Genomic DNA, 20,243 nt, shown 5'->3' with positions numbered 1-20,243 from the left:
AAAAAAAAAAAAAACAAAACAAATTTATCCAAATAGTGAACTCTGTTCACGATTTCTGCTTGGCCAAGGGTGGGTGCAAAGAGAGTAATGGAGGGCGCAGGGCTTTCATTTTGCCTCTGCCAGCAACACATCGGTGAGAAGAGCAAGACCGGGGCAGGGGTGGAAAGGGCCGCAGGGGCTGCGTGTGCAGCGGGGGATGCTTTGTGGCAAGGGGAAACCGAGTGGTGCAAAGACGGCTGGAAAAGGGTAAAAGAGTTGTGAGCTGGGGAAGGAAGGGGACGAGCCCCAAACCTTGCTGTGCTCTGAGGTGTCCCGGGCAGTGAGGCTGGGCCCCACTGGGAGGCGGAGGGGAAAGCTGCCAGAGGTGGCTCTGGGTGCTCCTTAATTTTCTTCTGCCATCGGTGGTAAAGTGGATGTGACCGGAGAGTGTCAGAGCTGGCTGGGGACAGGAACAAAGTGAACACGGGTCTTGTGGGGAGGGGAGGAACTGGGTCAGGACTGGTGATCTGAGTGATGTTTGTGAGAGGAGTGAAAAAATCATCATCCTGGAACCCTGATGTTTGGGCTCCCCCTGGTAGGAGACAGGCCAAGGCTGGGGGTGCTCAGGAGGAGCCAGGAGCCGGGGGCTGTTTGTGGCAGAGGCAGGCAGGGAAGGGCAGGCAGCTGCGGTGACCCCAGACCGGGGAGATGATGCTGCCTGACCCCCCAGCGGCTCTGCCATGGTCGTGCTGCGCTGCTCCCACCAGGCTGGGATGAGCTGTGCCAGGGACATGAGCAGCCTTTCCTGGAGGGACACATCCTAGTGAGGGCTGGAGGGCGAGAAACCTCTCCAGCTGCTGCTTTCCTCCCTTTTTTTCTCCTCAGTGCTCCAGTGAGGCATGTGTAACGCAGTCTCTGGGTTCTCCCTGGCCCTGCAAAGCCCTGAGCTTGGCTGTGCTGTGAAGGGCAGCAGACCCTGCTGTTCCCCACTCCACTTCTGTTCAGAGAGATGGGAACAGCCCCTTTGATTGGAGTGGGATACGATGGGGCCCTCCCTGCTGAGGGAGAGACACGGGGAATTTTTTCTGCTTGCTGTTTCTGATGCTTTACTGTGCTTTTTGGTTCTGAGCAGGTTATTTGGCAAAAATGTCAGGCCAGGCTTTCCTTGAAATTCAGCTGGCAATTGGAGGCAGGGTTCTGCCAAAGGGGAAAGCAAAGAGCTGCTGTAGTGACCCCCCCTCCCCGTAGCAGTTTATATAGTCCAAGTGTATAGACTCACTTCCTCAGGGACCCGCTTCATTACACTGTGGCCTGCAGTGCCACTCTGGGATGGAGCTGTGTCAACACGGCCCCCGTTTACTGACACCTTTTCCTGGGCTGAGGAAGGGCCTGCATGGGGAACGGGGAAGAGTTTACCTCGGAAGAAGCGTGTAATCACTGCTTGCCAGACGCCCCCCGTGCTCCAGCCAGTATTTACTGCAAGCCTGCCAAAGTAAACCAGCCCGCTGCATTTTATTTCGGATAAACACAGCGCGGCCACGGTGGGGTGTTGCTTTCCAAAGGGCTGGAGACAGAGAGGAGGCTGCGGCGCCGGGGGAAAGGGAGGGAGGAGAGGGATGAATCCTGCAGGGTGCGGGGTGGGTGGCAAGCAGGATGGCTCTGGGCCCCTGGGGGTGCTTGGGACCGGTAGCGCGATAAGGAAATGCATAGGTAGGATGCAAAACCCTGCTTAAATTGTGCATGTTGGCCCTGTACCAGGCCTTGTCCTCTCCTGCAGAGCCCCTGCGAGCACCCAGCACATGCATGAGTGCAAGGGATACATCAGGTTTTGCTGTCGGAGCAGGGATTTGTAGTGTCCCCCAGGGATGAATCCCTCCTGGATGCACACACCCACGCAACATCTCCATGTACACAGAGGCCGTGTAGCACGCACACAGCCCTGCCACGCACTCTCACACGCCTTGGAGCTGCTCCTGCAGGCCTGGGAGAAGACGTGTGGGCCCAAAAACTGGGCTGCCTTTATTTTCCTCTTGCCTCCTTCCTCCAGCTGGCTCTTCAGGCCACCGGGAGAGAACCAGAGCCCACACCTCCCACACCTCCCAACACACACACACACACACGGGGCAAGCTCACTGCACACCCCGAGCTCACGTGCAAACACCAAAAGTTGCTTAGGAGGGTGAAATCTGAGCAAGCAGAGCTCTCCCAGCCGCACAACCACCAAAGACCCAGGGTCTGGCCAGCTCCGCTTTCCCTCCAGCCTGGATTGAACCAGGGGAAACCCAGCGAGGTGCTGGCGGATGGCGGCATCAGGGAGCTGGGGAGGGAAGGTGGGAGCCGCCTTTAGCTCTTTGCGCTCTGAGATTAGAGAGCCCCGGCCTGGCTGCTCTCCGGGGAGACAGCGGAGACCTTTCATGCCTCTTTGAAGAGCCAAGATAGTGTCGGCCTTGGTGCGAGCCTAGCTTGCAGACGGGCCGGGAGGCGCGGGGGCAGCCGGCTATCGCAGATATCGCCCTTGCCTCCCCCCACGATCCCACCTCCACCCCGCTCCCGGCCCGTCGCTATCAGCCGCCCTCATCTCCTTTTTTCTTTTTTTTTTTTTTTGTTCCATTTTCCGTACACCCCCTTCTTCCCCTTCGCTTTGTCATTAATTTTTTGCGGATCTCCTTACTTATTTCTGCGCCTCGCTCATTTATTTATTTCTGGCAAAGAGGCGGCTAACAAGTAGCTGGAAGCACTGGCCAATATTTAACTAAGATGGCTGGCCATCAGGTCCCTTTTGTTTGCTTGCAAATTAATCATCCAGCGCGCAGTCGGCGCCAGGGTAGATTTATCACACACAGAAGGGGGAATGAGGCGGCCGAAGGGAGACAAAGACTGTTCGCACCTTCCCGCTTTTGATCTTAGATTAGTGCAGCCTCCCTTCATAATACGAGTCTCCAGGGGGCTTCGTCGGGGAGGTCACTCGGAACTGGCGGAAGTTTGCACGCCATTAGCCAGACGCTGAAATTGGAAATCATAAGCGGCAAACATTTTTATTTTCCTCCGCGGGCCGTTGCGCGGGTGGGTGCCGAGCGCGGTGCAAGGTGCGGGGCGGGCGCGGAGGGCGGCAGCGACTCCCGTCTCTGCTGCGGCGCCGAGGGCGCGCACCGGCGGGGTGGGCGCGGGGGTCGGGGCGCGACGGGGCTGGGAGCGGCTGAGCTTGTCCCGCGGGAGCCCGTGGGCACCTCCTGGTCCCCGGCGAAGAGCGGCGGCCCGGTTGGGGCAAATTGCGGCAAACTTCTTGAAGCCGCCGGGAGTCTGTTGTGGGCTCTGTTAAAGGGAAGGTGTAGGGTTTGGGGGTTCCCACCGCGGCAGCGGCTGGAAGCAGGAGCCCGAGACCGGTTCCGAGCAGCGGTTGTAAAGAATCGCTTCCTTCGTTGGTAACTATCTGCACAGCTCAGCCGAGCGCTGTGCGGGTAGCCAAGCTCCTGGCTCCGTGAAACACATCAGACTTTACCCCCCTCCATCCTCTTTGAACGCATTACTCCCGCTTCCTTTCCTCCCTCCTCCTCTTTTTTTTTTCTCCATCCACTCCCACCCCCGACCAAAGCGGAGATATTTTGGTGAATGCAAAGCGATCCTAGACGCTGGTTACTACAGGGACTTCACCAAGCTGGCGCCAAGCGCTCTTAACCATGTGCGTCAAAAATGCAATGTTAGAAGAGCTAATCACTTTAGAGGTTCCGCTCCCATCTGCGCGCAGCCAGCGCCGAGCCCCTGCGCTCCGCCGCTCCGCTCCCGGAGGATTATCTTCCCTCTTTAAAGCAGGATGGGGGGATTGTCGGGAGAGCCCCCAGGGCCCCCCAACGGGGCAGGGGGGATTATAATTCGGCACATCCCCAGCGCTGGGATATCCCTCCTGACACACGCGTGGGCGACCCGTGCCTTGCATGCCCACGGCTCCGACCGACACGCGTCCACACGAAGCCCCGTCTTGCTGCCCTGCACTGTCATTCCCCCGGGAACATGCCTCCCCTCCCCAGAAACTTCCCAGGCGCGGATCCTGTCCGGCTCTTCCCTCTCAGTGGGGCCAGTGCAGGCCCACGCGTGATGCCTTCCCCAGGGGGTAGCTGGCTCCATGCGAGCCCGGGCACGGGGGCACCCGGGGAGGGCCCCCCCCCGGCCCGGCGCTGCCCGGGCGCCGGGAAAGCCGCACTTCCCGTCTCCTCCCCGCGCACCTCATGGAAGAGGAGGGGTGTGGGAGCGTAACCCTCTCGGCGCCGGTGTCAGCGGACTGGCCTTAATCCTCAGAGCCAAAGAAAGAAAGAAAAAAATAATAATACATTTCTTTAAATTCCCGTTTTCTAGTCTCCCCCTTGCCCCCCACCTCCGGCGCGATTAGCAGCCGCCGGGCCCGGGGCTGAGCCGAGCGGTGGCCCCAGCCCGCCTCGCCGCAGCCTGCAGCCGCCCACGACAACAATAATAACGGCGGCGGCGGCCGCTGGGGCAGGCAGAGCCGAGTCCCGCGCCGGGGGGAGACCCGCAGAGCCACCCCCTGGCCGTCTGCCACCCCCCCGGGGCTCGCCCCCAGATTTGCGGGGGGAAGGAAAGCGCCCGCCCCCCCGCCTAGGGGTGCTGTCTCGTTTGAAGAAAGCAACTTTCCCGTAGCGAGAGAACGTGTGTGGGGGGGTAGGGGGTGCTGCGGGAGAGGGGGTGTCACAAACCCCGGCGGCTGCGGGGACCGGCGGCAGCCGCGACGCGGCGGGGATGGGCGTGCGGCCGCCCGGGCCCCGCGGCCGGCTGGGGTGGGTCCGGCGTTCTGGGTGGGGCGGGGGGGGGTCCCCCAGTTGCGGGCTGGGCAGAACTCGCAGTGCCCGGCCCGGCTGGGGTGCGGAGCGGCGGGGGGAACACCCCTGTTCGGACCCCAGCACCACGCGTGGAGCCCCACCCGCTCCCGGCGCCCCCCGCCGCCTCTCCAGCGCTGCCAGCAGCCGCTGCTTTGGAAGCTCCTACCGGGGCAGGCGGCTGGAGGAGGGAGCGAGCACTGAAAATGCCCAGCCTGCCATCTCGCCGGGGCCGTGGCCGGGGGGCGAGGCGGCCCCGAACACCCCCCTCTAGAGGCGGGTACTCCCGGCCGCCCTCCCCGGGCGCTGCCTGCTCCCTCCCCTCTGATCATGTTGACATATTCACACGGCCCGGAGTACTAGTGATGCTTTGCTGCAGCGTTACAGTTTCCGACACCTTCTTTTTATAACTCGGCTCTGTCCCCCTTCCACTCGACCTGTCAAAACCACGCCTATGGAGCCACACAATTGGTCCGAAAGCGTCAAAGAGCCAATCAAGGAGGCTCCAGCTCCCTTGTAACCCACAACACATCCATACAATCTGGTGCACGCAGAGCACAGACTCACAGGGAATTCTCAGAGCTGAGAGGCTCCTTCTCCCTCTCTCTCTCTTTTTCCTCTCTTTCTTCCCCCCCTTTTCTCTTTCTTTCTCTTTCCTTCTCTCTTTCTCCCTCTCTCCTTTTCTGAAGCGCAGCTGGAGAGGAGACAAGAGTGTAATTCTTCCTTTTTTTTTTTTTTGTTTGTTTAAGGCAGAGTGAAAGAGAGGGGAAAAGAATTTTAAAAAGGAAAGGAGGAGGGTGAAAGAAGGAAGAGATCCTGATGGAAATCAGGGCACTCTGACCAACTCCTGCTTGGAGAGGGGGGAAGGCGAGGCGGAAGCGAGATTTCCCTACAAGTTTTTGCTGCTGAAGGTTGCTCAGGAGCCTTCCTCGGTCGGCGAGGGGTGGTGGGTTTGTTTGCTTCTTTCTGCTTTCCCTCCCTTCCCAGCCTCTGCTCTGCAGCCTGACCGTACGGAGGAACGGTGGAGGGGTGGGGGGGAGGGGGGGAAAAGAGCCAGTCACCCAAAAAGAGAACCCAGTTCCGAGCCGTCACCCTTCGCCACGGAAGAAGACAAGAGGGATTGAGACTAAGAGAAAAAAGAAGAAGAAAAAAAAGGACCTCGGCTTGTCCAGCCCTTCTGCGGCAACAGGAACAGGCAGCGAACCCGGTGGATTTTTTTCCCCCCTTTTCGGCGTTTCTTTTCCAGCGCAAGGACTTCCACTCAGGAGAAAAAAAAAAAATAAATACAACCCTCCAGAGACCGAACACAGAAAAAGCAAGACAAATAATGAACAATCCTGTTAATCCGCTGTCCCGAGGGCTGGGGATGTGCTCCTGCTCGGGAAGTTGTAGGCTGTAGAAGTTCTGCCTCTCCCCCATGTACTGTGCTGTCTAGAGCTTGTTTCCCCCCAACCCTATTTTTTGGTGCTTTATTGCTGTTATTGTTATTATCTTAATTTTTCTTCTTCATGATGTGCTGTTAGAAACCACTCCGGGACTACTCCAGCAGTAGGAAGATCAAGGAGTGGAGTGGATGAATATACCGATGAGAGATCCAGTAATCCCTGGGACAAGCATGGCTTATCATCCTTTTTTACCTCACCGGGCACCGGACTTTGCCATGAGCGCTGTGTTGGGACATCAGCCTCCCTTCTTCCCGGCTCTGGCTTTGCCTCCCAATGGGGCAGCCGCTCTCTCCCTTCCCGGGGCTCTGGCTAAACCCATCATGGATCAGTTAGTGGGGGCTGCAGAGACTGGTATCCCCTTTTCTTCCCTGGGTCACCAGGCAGCAGCCCATCTGAGGCCTTTAAAAACTCTGGAGCCAGAAGAAGAGGTGGAAGATGACCCGAAAGTGCATCTGGAAGCCAAAGAGCTTTGGGAGCAATTCCATAAAAGAGGCACAGAGATGGTGATTACCAAATCGGGAAGGTAGGTCTGGGTCTGGGGTTCGTGCCTTTTTTTTTTTTTTGCCCCCCTCCTTTCCCCACCCCTCAATCTCTGCACCCCACTCCAGAGCAAGGCTCTTTCCCTGAAAAATTCCTCCATAAAGCTCCTTTTGCTTTGGACTATGGAAAGTTTTTAGGCAGCTGAAGATCCGAGCTCATCTCGGGCACCACTTTGCAGGGAAAGTCTCAGGCACGACCCGGCCCTGCTCGGAGTGCGTGTGCAGGGGGCGAGGGGGTCCCTTCATGGTTCAGTGGCTTAATGCTTTCTGGAGGAGACTGGTAGCAGAAAGAAAATAATTTGAGGGTGGAAAAGGAGCTTGCCTGATTTCAGGTTCGCTGCACGGAGTTTTTCTTCCTTAAGAGAAGGGGGAAAATATATTCGAAGCGGTGTATCGCTGCTGGTGAGGCGGGAGCTGCAGGTCGGCTCAGTTTATCAGTTGTTTTGCTTGTGTCTCTGCTGGGATCTAGGCTGTGTTTGTGCTGACTAATTATATCTGGAAATGCACAAAAAGCTGGCAAAACCCCTCAGAGGTCCTGCAGCCGCTGCTTTAGGGGCAGGGAAGGTTTTGCAGCTCCGCGCTGCCTGTCGCTGTATTTATAAAACCTTCACGTGGGAATGAATGAACATACACATCGCGTCCATTTCTGCTTTCAGTAGCATTACCCCTCTGAAATCCTTTTCTATATTCGCTACTCATTGACAGGCGTGCTCTTTTACAACTCTACCTATTGCTACGACGAGTCGTAGGGAGAAAACCCCCTTCACCACCCGGGTGTTTTTTTAAGACACTCTCTTAGAAACCTCCCAAACAATTCGCGTGTAATTTGCCAGAATTACTTGAGGATGCCACTCCTGAAAGTCTTCTTAGATGGCCTTCAGCTGAAGCTTCACCTACTTGCAGAGCACCAGTTGCTGAGGCAAAGAAAAAAATCTAAGAGCAGCAAGGGGAGACGGGGGGGGAAATCCCCTCGCCCATTTTACTGCTTTCCTGAAGTTTTCTCTGCTAATTGTGGTCAAAAGTGAGGGGTTTTTTTTGCGCGAAAGCCTCGGCGGGTATTAAGCGCTCTTACATGTTGCAAAGTCATGTGTTTCCTTTTAAGTTGAGATTGCCGAATGCCAACCGCTCGATATAATAAACAGCAAATTTGTGGTATCCTGTTGCAGTTTCGAGCTGGACTTGGGAGTGGAGGGGAGCGGGGTTTGCTGAGAACCCTCTGCACAAACGGGTTATCACCGGGAGGCTGGAGCGCTGGGAAACCCTCGGCAGCCACCCTGCCCTCACTGGAGGGGTTTTTTTCTCCTCATTTGCAAAGTGAAAACCTCCCCTCCCCGCGCTTCGTCGGCGGACTGGGCTATAATAATGCGGAATATTTATTTTATCGGGGCGCGATCTGTTCCCATTTCTTTGTTTAGCAGGCGAAAAGGAAAATAATGAGAGATCTGAGAGCCCTAAATGAGGCTTTGCTGTTTAGGAATGGCAGAGGGTAGGCGCCTGCTGATTTCTAGGGAACACACGTACCTCCACCCTCCGCCTCCCATCCCAGAGACCATTTTTTTCCTGAAACTTTTAAGCGTTTGAGAAACCTTTTCGCTGGGGGCGGGGGGGAAGCCCTTTTGCTGGGGGGGTGAACACACGACTTTTCTGCTTCTGAGAGCTGAAGCGATTGCTTGGTGGACGCGCTGCGGAGACTTAGGAGCTCATTTAAACGCTGTAATTAATTTTATTTTCGTCTTGTGTTTTCTTTATCCCCCCCCCCCCCACCACCACCACTCTCTGTCCATAGGAGAATGTTTCCTCCATTTAAAGTGAGATGCACTGGACTGGATAAAAAGGCCAAGTACATTTTATTGATGGATATTGTGGCGGCTGATGATTGTAGGTACAAATTCCATAATTCCCGGTGGATGGTAGCCGGCAAAGCTGACCCTGAAATGCCAAAGAGAATGTACATCCACCCGGACAGCCCGGCCACCGGCGAACAATGGATGTCCAAAGTCGTCACCTTTCACAAGCTGAAGCTCACTAACAACATCTCTGACAAGCACGGATTTGTGAGTGCCTTTTACACCTTCCTTTGCCTCCCCTTGCCCTCCCTCGCTGCCTGGCCGGAGCGGTAGGTCCCGGTGGGGGGATTCGACCCACAGACCCGAATGGCAGTTCCCACGGGCAGCGAAAATGCGGGGAAAATGGGGGATAAATACTGTCATCCACGCACACGGGAGACATGTGTCTGTCCAGTTTATAATATCCCTTCGGGTTTTTTTTTTCTCTATTGCTGAGGTCGGGATTAAACACTCGAGTTTATTCGGTAACCTCTCAGTCCCATTCAGCATTAACTTTAGAGATATATTTCCAGTATAGTGCAACTCGATATTTCTTGGAGCTGTGGTGGCTTTATGTATGTTTCTCTATATTTTTTTAATAAAGTCGATCACACTTTTTAAGTGTAAGAAAATGATATGCATATGTGTATAAAGGTCTTAAAGGCCTAAGTATGCAAACATTTAAATATATATTAATCTGGATAATGTAAAGCAAGCCAGAGTGAAAATAAACAGGGACCAAAATCAGAGGTCAAGTTGCCCATTCATGTCTATCCACTCCTTTACATTTACTGGGTGTGCAGAGATAAAAACTTACCCTAAGAGTGAAATCAAACAAACCTGCTGATAAGTGCTGTGACGATCCTTGGCCATTTCTTTCTATTCCTGGGAAAGCGTCCGCCCTCGGAGCCGGGGGTTGCTGGTGGTGGCCGCGGTCAGGGGATCTCTAATGTGCCGAGGATTGCATTTGCTGGCTGTGATTTGATTAGACGATACATTTTTTGCCTTTCGCAGAAGGCCTTAAGTGGATTGGGGCGAGCAATTAGACCTAGCCAAGGCTCTCGCGGTGGTGTTGCTGTTGTAGCTGCTGCTGCTTTATTTTATTTTATTTTGCACGTTGAAATCAAAAGACATCGCAGCCGGAGCCCAAACAGCTTCTCCCCCTCTCCTAAGAGAGCTCTGCTGGGATTTTAACCGCCCCCCCGTCCCTCGGAAAGGTCCAGCGGAGAGCTGGAGCTGTCAGTGCTTTTTGTTGGATGCTGCAAAAGGCGTGTGCGTGTGTTTGGAGTGTGCTCGGCGGGGAGGAGGAGTGAGGGGAGGAAGGAGAGGGAAGGCAAATTAGAGAGGAGAAAGTGCCGATGGCCGGGGGAAGTGCGAGGCGGGGGTATCGCTCCAGCTGACCCTCTTCTTTCCCCCCCCCCCCGCCTTCTCTGCTGCCGGCCGCTTCTCCCCCCTCCCTCCCCAGACCATTTTAAACTCCATGCACAAGTACCAGCCCCGGTTCCACATCGTCCGAGCCAACGATATTCTCAAGCTTCCCTATAGCACGTTCAGGACCTACGTTTTCCCGGAGACTGAATTCATCGCAGTGACCGCATACCAGAATGATAAGGTAAGGAGATTAAGAAAGGATTTGTTTTACGTGTTTTGGCTTTTAAGAGAGCTTTTGCTCTGCATTGTTCCCTCTAAAAATCACGAAGCCCGTCCCGTTCCTCTCTCCCTGTCTCCCACCCTCGTCTTGCCCCCAAAACCTCCTTGATCCACCTTCGGGAAGGCGCCGAGGATGGGGGTCGGGCACTCTCCAAATACCCACATCGGGGAAGACAATTAAACGGGAGGTTGGGGGGGGAAGATGGGGTGCTGTTTAAGGTTATTTTCACTCTTGGTATGGAGAAAAGGGGGGAAATGGACGGGATAGTGTGGGGATCGCTGCTCTTAGTGTGGATTTAATCTAAGATGCATCAGAAGAAAAAAAAAATCGGGCTCCGTGTGTCGAAAGACAGAGTGGGGAGAGCAGCGGGGCTGGAGATTTTGTAATTCTTCTTGGCCTTTGTGCTGTTTTAGCTCCTTTAACAGCAGTTGGCAATAAGGCTGGAGCGCACGTATGGTTCCTATTATTATTATATTATGAATTTTTTTTTTGCATCCTGCAGTGTTTTATTATTTTTTGTGGTGCAGAAATATGCTCTGATCAGAGAGGGTTATCTCGCTTGAATTTAGCTGGAAGGTCTGAAAGAGCCGGTGTGAGAAAGTTTTGCAGCGCTGCAAACGCTGCCTTTCCATTTCTCCTGGTTTATTGTCACTTGCGACGAAGGTGGTATATTTGGGAGAGCGGCAAACGGCGAATTTACGATAATTAAGTCAAGTGGAAGGAAGCGAAGGAGCCAAAAAAAGGGGCTTTGATTTTTTTTTTCTGTCTATAAATTATAACTTTGCGTGTGCGTTAAGCGCAGAGGGTCTGGATGTGCAGCGCCCGCTCGCTGCGGCTTCCCCGTTCCTTCGCTATTAAGAATTAAAGGGCGAAGTGTGGGGGGGTCCTGCACCCTTCTACCCTCAGTTTCCAAAAAGTCGTTTCTCCGGGGTTGGACTATTTTCCTCTTTTTCCGCGGCCAAGCGCTTGCAAGGAAACGGGAAAAAAAAAGCCGTGTATAGAGAGTAGACTTTGCTTTGGGACTTATCAGCAGGGCTGTTCGCCCCGGTCTATCAGCTGAGGCCGGCTTGGTTGAAGGGCAGGAATGAGCATATTTGTGTGATTGCCATGAAATGGGCTGGAAAGCGGCGGTGCGGGAGCCGCCTCGGCGGCGGGTCAGGAGCCACGGCCGGATCACCTGGATCAAAAAAGCCCCGCTGGTTTGTAGCAGTGGGTTTTCCTGCCCCTCACTCAGCGCAGACAGGGGTTTTCTCTTCGGGGTCGTGCTCTGCTTTTCAAATTGGAGGGTTGGGGGGAGCTGCGGGTAAGCGGCATCCCTGTCCCTACCGCCCGCGTCCCGTTATAGCTACGGGACACCCCCCCGGCCGGGCTTTAAATCCAGCTCGGCACATCGTACAGGGCACGGGGTGCTCCGCACCCCCCCCATCCCTCCGAACTCAGGAAGAAACAGCCATTCCCTGCGATAACCCGAATCGCGATGAAACCCCCAAGCAGTCACAAAAAAACCCAAAACCGTAAACCCCCCTCATCCTCCTTCTAAAAAAAAAAATTCAACTGGCTCCTGGCACCCCCGGCGCCCCAATACACACGCACACGCGGAGCATAATGCGATTATATGAAATATTTTATTATAGCGAGGGGGTGGGTATGATTCCTTTGCGGTTTAATTATGGCATTTAAAGAGTTTTAAGCACAGGCATAACTTGCATGGATCGCATTGCACGGCTAAATTAATTCCGATGCGGTGGCAGCAACACGGGGCTCTTTCATTGCCACCACAGCCCGGGGGACTGGGGACAAGCTGCCTCCAAAGCGGCTCGGGAAACCACGGAGATTCACCCCAAAAACAGGGACCTTTGCCCCGTTCCCTGTCCTGCTCCTAATGAAGTTCTGCCGGCGCTGAGGGCACCGGGGAGAGGTTATGCTGTTGGTTTTTAATGTAAAATCTCCTTATTTCTGACCCAACCCCCTGCGTATTTTTTTTTCTCTATCCTATAGATCACTCAATTAAAAATTGACAACAACCCCTTTGCCAAAGGTTTTCGGGACACCGGGAATGGAAGGAGGGAAAAAAGGTGAGTCTGGATAGATTATATATAGATGCCCCGTTTGGCTTCCGTGTGTAGAGCTCAGAACACGTGCAGAGGTCAAAATCACCAAACCACACTTTTTTTTCCCCCGAAATTCGTCAAAATTCATAAGGATCTTGTTGCTATTTAGGGCAAAACTGATTGAATGGGAATTCTTTCCTGCTTTCCACGTTTATTTTTTCCATCACAGGCTTGGCTGGCCAAAGGGATGGTGATATATTAAGCAAGTATCACTGGAGAAAGAAGTTTCCCTTAAAATTTTGGGAGGATTGTAACATTATAGTGTGTATCTGGGATTGGAAAAGACGGAGAATTGAGGGCAAAGCTGATCGCTGGTTGAATCTCCTCTGGCCTTTTCTTAGGGACTGTATCAAAAAGACTGAAGTATAGAGGAGAAACATATAAATAAACTGTTTTGACAGAGGTGTCTCATGAATATGGAAGCAATTAGTGATAGAAGATTCTTTATTTTTTCTAAAAGCAGCAGGACACAACTTGTGCCATAGGTAGATGGATGGATCAAACTCATTTTAGTGGGTCTCAAGATTTTTATTTTTAATATTGGAGTAAATAGAGAAAGGGATTTTTTTTCCTTTTATGGGGCCTTCGTTTTGGTTTGTTAGAGCAGACAGGATATTTCAGCCATTTGCACTAGGGTTTGGATAATTAATAAATCGGTCTGTTTATCTTTTATTTAACCAAAAAAAAAAGCAAGGGGAAAATGTAGTGTAAAACAAGAGGCCTTTCTCCCTTCCCAGCACACACACACACGTCAGCTCCTCTTGTCCATCAGTGTGAAAATAAAGCCAACGCTGGAGCCACAGGACGGAAATGATTTCTAATTTCTCTCTAAATATAAATAGATTTTTTACTCCGGGTTAATTGTTGGTGAAAAGATTACATAAAGTGCCTAACAAAATAACCACTTCCTAGCAATCTTAGCAACCATTAAGATGGCTCATATCTCTGGAACATCCTAGCGTTTTTAAAAGCTAATCTCCAGGGAATGCTTCCCTCTCCCCTCCGCCCCTTCTCTTTAATATCTGCCCTTGCTGAGGAGCTGCTCAACCACTTCCAAGAAATCTCCTCTCATTAGCAGCCAAGTCCTGCCTGCGAGAAAACGCGCTCCCCCCTCGAGGGGACCTTGGCCCTTAATTCCCCTGCCCCAACCATCCCCAAACAGGGTCTCCAGAAGGGATGAGAGGTCCTGGGGGAGGGTCCTGGCGGGGGTGCCGGGGTCCACTCGCCCAGCGGGTGCGTGTGTCCGCAGGAAGCAGCTGACCCTGCAGTCCATGCGGGTGTATGACGAGAGGCAGAAGAAGGAAAATCCCACCTCGGATGAGTCGTCCAACGAGCAGACGGCCTTCAAGTGCTTTGCCCAGTCGTCCTGCCCCACCGTACCCACCGTCGGCACCTCCAGCCTCAAAGGTGAGACCTGCGCCCCCCCAGACCCTCCCTGGCTCCCTGGGGGCCTGCTCTGTGTGGTGACAGATCCGACCTCCGCACCCTCTGGCACTTCTTCCATCCTTCCTTCTGTCCTTCCTTTATCTTTCCTTCTTTTCGCTGTTTTCTCTGATTTCTTTCTTCTCTCCTTTCTCTTTCCTCTTGCTTCTTTCTCTTCTCTTTTCTCTCCTCTTCTCTCCTCTTCTCTTCTCTTCTCTTCTCTTCTCTTCTCTTCTCTTCTCTTCTCTTCTCTTCTCTTCTCTTCTCTTCTCTTCTCTTCTCTTCTCTTCTCTTCTCTTCTCTTCTCTTCTCTTCTCTTATTTTTACCTTTCCTCTCTGTCTTTCCTGCTCTTTTTATCTTTCTTTCTTTCTTTCTTTCCTTCTTTCTTTCCTTCTTTCTTTCTTTCCATCTTTAACCTTTTTCCTTTGCTTTTCTTTCTCCCCCTCTTTTTCTTTCTCTTTCTCACTCTCTGTCCTTCTCACTCACTCTCCCTCTCCCCCCAGCCTCCCTCTCCTCCCGCTGCACATTCATTCCTCCCCTTCTTGGTTCAGAAAGGAGCCAGCTCCGAGTCAAGGGAGCAAAGACAGACCACGGGGCAAAAGTTCAAAACTGGAGTCACTCCATTAATATTCCTCTCTGAATCTGTTATTAGAGGAAGGATCTTTTCCCTGGATACAGTCCCGAACTTTGTTATAGAAAAGTCACCCTCGATTTCTCTCCGTGCAGGGTTGGGAGCTGTCTGCAGCTCTCTCACATGTATTAATCCATTCAGGGGCGGGGGGGGTGCAGGGGGAGGAGGAAACAACTTCTTTTTTGTTGTTGCCTTACTCGCTCGTTTAAAGTCCTGCCGAGCGGAGGGGAGGGGAGCTGGGAGGGGACCCGAAAAGCAAACCAGAGCTTCGCACCTGGGGCGCTGAAATTAGGAGATGAAGTGCAGAGGAATCCAACGAAGCCGTGCATGCGTTTGGGGAGGAGGAGGAGGAGGCCGGGGGGGGGGGGGGGTCCAGGGAGTGATGGAGGCGACTGTGTGGGTTTGGTTCTTCTTTAAAATTTACCCATGGAAAGGGTTGAAAACTTTGGAGAAGTTCTTAGGAGACGCAACCCCAAGACCCTCTAAACCTGCCGGGAGGACGCTGCTGTCCCTGCCGGGGCCGAAGGGGTTCACCGGGGCTTCACCGCCGCCCGGGCAGCCGTGGGTGCCGCTTTCCCGGGCAGCTCCGGCAGAGCGGAGCCGCTGGCCCCGGGCCCGCCCGGCTGGGGGGTCTCTCCTCCGGGCCGCCGCTTTGTTTCGCAGCCAGTTTTGCTGCGCTGTGTAAAAGTCGGGTTGGCTCGGATGTGGCGGGCGGTGGGAGCCGGGGGAATGTATTTATTTATGTAAGAATAATAATAAAAAAAAAAAAAGAAGGAAGTATTTACATTTAAATCTCTGGCCGGCCAGGAAGCCTTTCTGCCCTCTCTCCCAACCCGACGGGGTTTGAAGGGACGTGCTGTGCCGGATCCTAGCCCCGCTTCCCTTTGTCTTGCAGATCTCTGCCCCAGCGAGGGAGACAGCGATGCAGACAGCAAAGACGATCCCTTGCTAGAAGCCAACGAGTCGGGCAAAATCAGCACAACCACCGCCACCACCCCAGCACCGGCCAGCTCTGCCGCGGCCGCGGGAGACGACCCCCGGGATAAGGGGGGCAGCCCCTCCAAAAGCCACTTCTTCCCCGGCGACTCGGCGGGGAGTCGGAGCCGAGAGAGGACGGAAAAAGTCCCTCCGGACTCCCGGCACAGCCCAGCTACTATCTCTTCCAGCACCCGAGGGGGAAGCCTGAGCGGCGAGGAACTGAAAAGCCCCCTCAGGGATGGTCCCAAAGTAGATGAGAACCGGCTGTTGGGTAAAGAGCCCTTCGCCCCCCTCACGGTCCAGACCGACAGCACGGCCCACCTGAGTCAGGGACACTTGCAAAACCTCGGCTTCCCCCCTGCCCTGGCCGGCCAGCAGTTCTTCAACCCGCTGGGGAACGGGCACCCGCTGCTGCTGCACCCCGGGCAGTTCGCCATGGGGGGGGCTTTCTCCGGCATGGCCGCGGGGATGGGGCCCCTGCTCGCCACCGTCTCCGGGGCATCTGCCGGTGTCTCGGGACTGGACAACACGGTCATGGCCACGGCGGCGGCCCAGGGACTCTCGGGAGCATCGGCGGCTGCTTTGCCTTTCCATCTGCAGCAGCATGTCCTGGCTTCTCAGGTACCGCGTCCCCCGCGTGCTGCCCCTCCGGAGCAGGGGGGGCTCCGTCCCGGGGGAAAAGGGGAGGCAGCGGAAAACCCCCTTTAGCCTCCCAGCTGTGGGTTCCCACCCCAGCTCTCTCCGCAGGGGCAGGCGGTGGGTTTGGGGGAAAGTCAGAGGTGGGAAAACCCCAGGGTGGGGGGCGGGGAGAGTGGGGGTGGCCCAGCTTGAACTCCCGGAGCTCTCCCACTAGTCCTCTCACTCCCGTGCTCCCTGGGACACTGTGCCAGGCCTCTGTCCCTCCCCGCCCCCCGCCTCCCCCGTGGTTTGGCGGCTCCCCGGGAAGTCCCAGCGCGCAGCTCCGCGCTGCGGGGCGCGTCCCAGCCTGCGGAGTGGAGCCGCCGTAATGAGGGGAGGAATACCCGGGGCTGCCCTGCGCGGAGCGCAGCTGTACCTGCGGGAGGAGAAATAAAATCTCCCTGTGGAGGAAAAGGAGGAGGGTGGGGAATGAGACAGCACAGCCCTTATCTCATTTCGGCCCTCTCCCCCCTCTTGGGCCATGACCCCCGCGGCGGGGTGGGGGCTGTGCAGGACAGGGCTGACTCGAGGGGGGTCCGGGTGGTTTTGGCTTCGGCACCGGCAGGACGGATCTTCATCCCCTCCCGTGGGCAGTAGCAGTTCGGCCACTGTCAGCTCTCCAATGGCGTGTGCCTGGAAGTGGGGGGGGTGTTGGCGCGGGGGTGCCGCGGAGCATCCCCCGGGGGAAGATGTGCAGGCCGGTAACCCTTCCCTTTCTCTCTCCTCCCCTCCCGCAGGGCCTGGCCATGTCTCCCTTCGGAAGCCTCTTCCCTTACCCCTACACCTACATGGCGGCGGCGGCTGCCGCTTCCAGCGCCGCCTCCAGCTCGGTGCACCGGCACCCGTTCCTCAACGCCGTGCGGCCGCGGCTCCGCTACAGCCCCTACCCGCTGCCCGTCCCCCTGCCCGACGGCAGCAGCCTCCTCACCACCGCCTTGCCCGGCCTGGCCACCGGCTCCGGAGAAGGCAAAGCAGGGGGGTTACCCACCACCAGCCCCGGTTCCGTGCCCCTGGACTCCGCCTCGGACCTCACCAGCCGCTCATCCACCCTCTCCTCCGGCTCCGTCTCCCTCTCCCCCAAACTGGGAGCAGACAAGGAGGCGGCGACCAGTGAACTGCAAAACATCCAGCGTCTGGTCAGTGGGCTCGACCCCAAGCAGGACAGATCCCGCAGCGGCTCCCCATAACCCCCCCGGCCTCCGGGAGCTCATTTCAAATCAGTCTTGCAGTGCACTTTGTTTGAAAGAAACCACATCCTCCACCCGCGAGCTGTTGTTATATATATTTTTTTTACCCCCCTCTTTTATTTTGTTTCTTCTTCCTCTATATATTTTTTTTTTATTATTTTAAAATATAAAATCGCCCGACGTTTTGTGCGTGCTTATCAACAACAAGGTATCTGGCGAAGCAGGGGGGTGAGGGCAGGGAGAAGATCGTGGATGGGGGAGCAGAGCCGAGGTGGGAGCGCTGGGTCGGAGGCTGCTCGCAGGGAGCAGGCTGGCCGGGCCGGGTCACCGGCGGGGTTGTGGCAGCCTCCTTCTTTTTAATGAACTGTGTGAAAAAAAAAAAATCAGAAAAAAAAAAAAAAGAAAAAACCTAAAAGCAGAAATAAAGCAACAAAAAAAAAATCAAACAAACGTATGAATAAAAATTAAGTAAGAGAAGTGATTTTTTCATTCCGAAAGTAAAGTATGTAAGTAACTTGCATATCGGTTCTTTAACAGTTGTTTCCTGGGCGGGTTGTTACCAACAACCCCCTTAGTCAATATTAAGGGAAGCTGTGTGTTTAAAATATTATTGTGATGTCTGAAAGCCAGTTGGTGGCTTTTTTGCATGTTCCATAGTAGTCTGCTTTTTTTTTGGGGGGGGGGAGGTATTTTTTTGTTTCAGTCGGGTTTTGTTGTTTAATGCTCGTTTCAAATCCCAGGGAAAAATGAATAATAATAATAAAAGCAAAAATAAGACCCTCGTCCCTCTCCCTTAAACATCCTCCCTGTAGCAACAACAATAAGAAGTGTAGTTGGAAAGAAAAAAACCAAGCGAATTTATTTTATCTGAAAACCCCTGTAGCTTGACTGTAGGTTTATCACAGCTTTCCCTCTTTAATTTTATATGCAATAACAAGGTTTAAACATACTGAGAAGAAGAAAAGAGCAGACACTATTATTAAAGCAAAGTATTTATGTAATTATTTGATAACTCTTGTAAATACGTGGAATATGAATACTCGAAATTAAACTTTAATTTATTGACATTGTACATATATCTGTAAATACGGTTGCAGCTGTCTTCTTTTTTTTTTCTTCTGTTGTTGTTTTCAGTCGTTTTCATTTCAAGGTCGTAATTCCTTTAAACATACCCCCCCGACCCAGAGGAGAAACACCCCCATTTCTGAGGGCTCACTTTTTAAACCCAGAGTTCACCCCAGAAAAACTGACCTCGTCCTTCTGTAGAGGAGCCGAATGCAGAAGGCAAGGCAGAAACAAACAGAATTAATCAAAGACCTTTACAAGAAAACAAAAGGGAGCAAAAGAGAAAGCAACGTGCCATGGTAGCTTTTAATCCTCCAGTTTTGCAGTGTTCAAAGCTCTACTTTCCGTATGAAATAACAACAACAACAAATATATATGTTACTACATGACAACAGGCTTCTCCAGTGGCTTGAGAGAGAGAGAGAGAAAAAACAAAAAGGAAGATTCTATGATTTTCTTTACTTCGTATTATTTTTCCCCATTTCCTTGGTGTGTCAAGAAACAACCCCACGATGGTGTTTTACTACTGTGCTTATTGTTGTCTTTGTTTGAGTGAGTGCATATTTTCTTGGCTTGAAAGTCAGGTGCTCAGAGCTGGTTCAAAGAGAAAAGGAAAAAAAAAAATGAAGGTATATTTTGTGTTATATAAATGTTGAGAAGTTCTTGCTATTTTTTTTCCTGTATTTTTTTTTCTTCCCCTTTTAAAAGTCGCTGAAGTTTCAATAAATTTTTATTGAAATGTCTTGGGCGTACTGTGAAATGCCTTCACCCCAGCCCTCCCGAAAGTGCCTGGGAGGATGGAGGGGTTGAAAGATATATATCCCTCTTCTGCCTTTCTCCTCCCCCCCATCCCCTTCCCAATATTAAGACGTTTCTCCTGGAAGGAGCCAGTACGAACCAGTCGCGATGGTGCCGTTTGAATTGTTGGTGGGGAAATACGAGTTTTAAGCAAGCTGTTTAATGTACCTTTTTCCGTCTTCACCCCTCTCCTTTATCAAGTCGATCCAGAGGCAAACAAGTCACCTCTTTTAATGGAGCAATATTAAGTGGCGTTTGAAAAGTTAATGAGAAAGGCTCAGCTATGCTTTTATCTGTCATAAATTAATAACGCAAAAGTGAAGAATCAGAGAATAGATCGGTTAAATTTTAATGCGGAGCCCTCCTCCAAAGTTTCCAGGTAAAGTGCTCAGGAGTTGATGGTGCTGCTGGGCTCATTTTCCCTCCCATCCGGGCAGAGGAATTGGCTTTTCCAGTTAGTTATCGCCTGGAAATATATGTTTGTTCCTTCTTATTTTTTTCGCTTTTTTTCCCCCTCCTCCCTTGGACTCGACCCTTCTTCCCCTTAGGCTGATGATGTGTTGAGATTAAGCTAGAAAATGGCTGAAACGGGAACAGGCATCCAGGCTGCAGGCTGGACCAGTGGCCTGGAAGGTCACTGGGAAGAGAACTAAGGAGACCTGGCAGCCCCTGTCTGTACCTTTGCCAGTCTATGAGCACATCCTTTAGCAGAACATATATATTTCTCCTTGTAAAAGAGATTTCCCTCCTCCCCCCCCACCTCCCTTGAACAGTTAGTGGCCCGTATATTGGAAAGTGATTCATCCTCCGCCAGTAATAAATATTATAAGGATGTACTTCCAGCCTGTATCCTGTTTTATTCTCTGCCTGCCTCTCGGCCCGTGGCCCCCGGCTCCTGCTCCGCCGAGATAAAAAGACGTTCAGTGGGTGAAAGTGGCGATAAAGAATTTTTCCCCCTGATTTTGTAACAAGTCCCCATAATGCACATCAAACCCTGCTCAGATCCCCTTCATGGGGGGACGGGACCCTTCCCATTCCAGCTTGCGGGGGGCAGGGGAAGCGTGTGTATTTTAAACACATGGCGCTTGCAGCGGGGGGAAAGTTTG

The 20,243-nt window shown here is 53.3% G+C and overlaps 1 protein-coding gene and 1 long non-coding RNA gene across 2 annotated transcripts; one reads left to right on the top strand and one right to left on the bottom strand.

Moving 5' to 3' along the window:
* Positions 1 to 1,929: 1,929 nt before the first annotated feature.
* Positions 1,930 to 5,186, bottom strand: LOC135575645 (uncharacterized). The gene is made up of 3 exons (XR_010466811.1): positions 4,975 to 5,186; positions 4,200 to 4,267; positions 1,930 to 3,291 (listed from the first exon to the last, which is right to left on the bottom strand). It is a non-coding gene; the product is annotated as an uncharacterized LOC135575645 (long non-coding RNA).
* A 183-nt stretch (positions 5,187 to 5,369) lies between these two features.
* On the top strand, positions 5,370 to 19,082 carry TBX3 (T-box transcription factor 3). Its single transcript, XM_065033852.1, has 8 exons — positions 5,370 to 5,751; positions 6,329 to 6,773; positions 8,576 to 8,843; positions 10,081 to 10,227; positions 12,265 to 12,341; positions 13,627 to 13,784; positions 15,327 to 16,030; positions 16,825 to 19,082. The coding sequence occupies exons 2-8, from the start codon at positions 6,379 to 6,381 to the stop codon at positions 17,272 to 17,274; spliced, it is 2,199 nt and encodes a 732-aa protein (XP_064889924.1). The 5' UTR covers positions 5,370 to 5,751; positions 6,329 to 6,378; the 3' UTR covers positions 17,275 to 19,082.
* Positions 19,083 to 20,243: the final 1,161 nt, after the last annotated feature.

Source organism: Columba livia, chromosome 17 (assembly GCF_036013475.1).
Source record: "Columba livia isolate bColLiv1 breed racing homer chromosome 17, bColLiv1.pat.W.v2, whole genome shotgun sequence".
Classification (NCBI taxonomy): Eukaryota; Metazoa; Chordata; class Aves; order Columbiformes; family Columbidae; genus Columba; species Columba livia.
The sequence above is the reverse complement of the archived record's forward strand: the minus strand, read 5'-3'. Positions and strand labels throughout refer to the sequence as shown.

Excerpts from the sequence above, each read along its gene's own strand:
- TBX3 (XM_065033852.1), top strand. The coding sequence starts at position 6,379 with ATGAATATACCGATGAGAGATCCAGTAATCCCTGGGACAAGCATGGCT. Across the intron at positions 8,844-10,080 it reads TCTCTGACAAGCACGGATTT|ACCATTTTAAACTCCATGCA; the intron begins GTGAGTGCCTTT and ends CTCCCTCCCCAG. Across the intron at positions 12,342-13,626 it reads AATGGAAGGAGGGAAAAAAG|GAAGCAGCTGACCCTGCAGT; the intron begins GTGAGTCTGGAT and ends GTGTGTCCGCAG.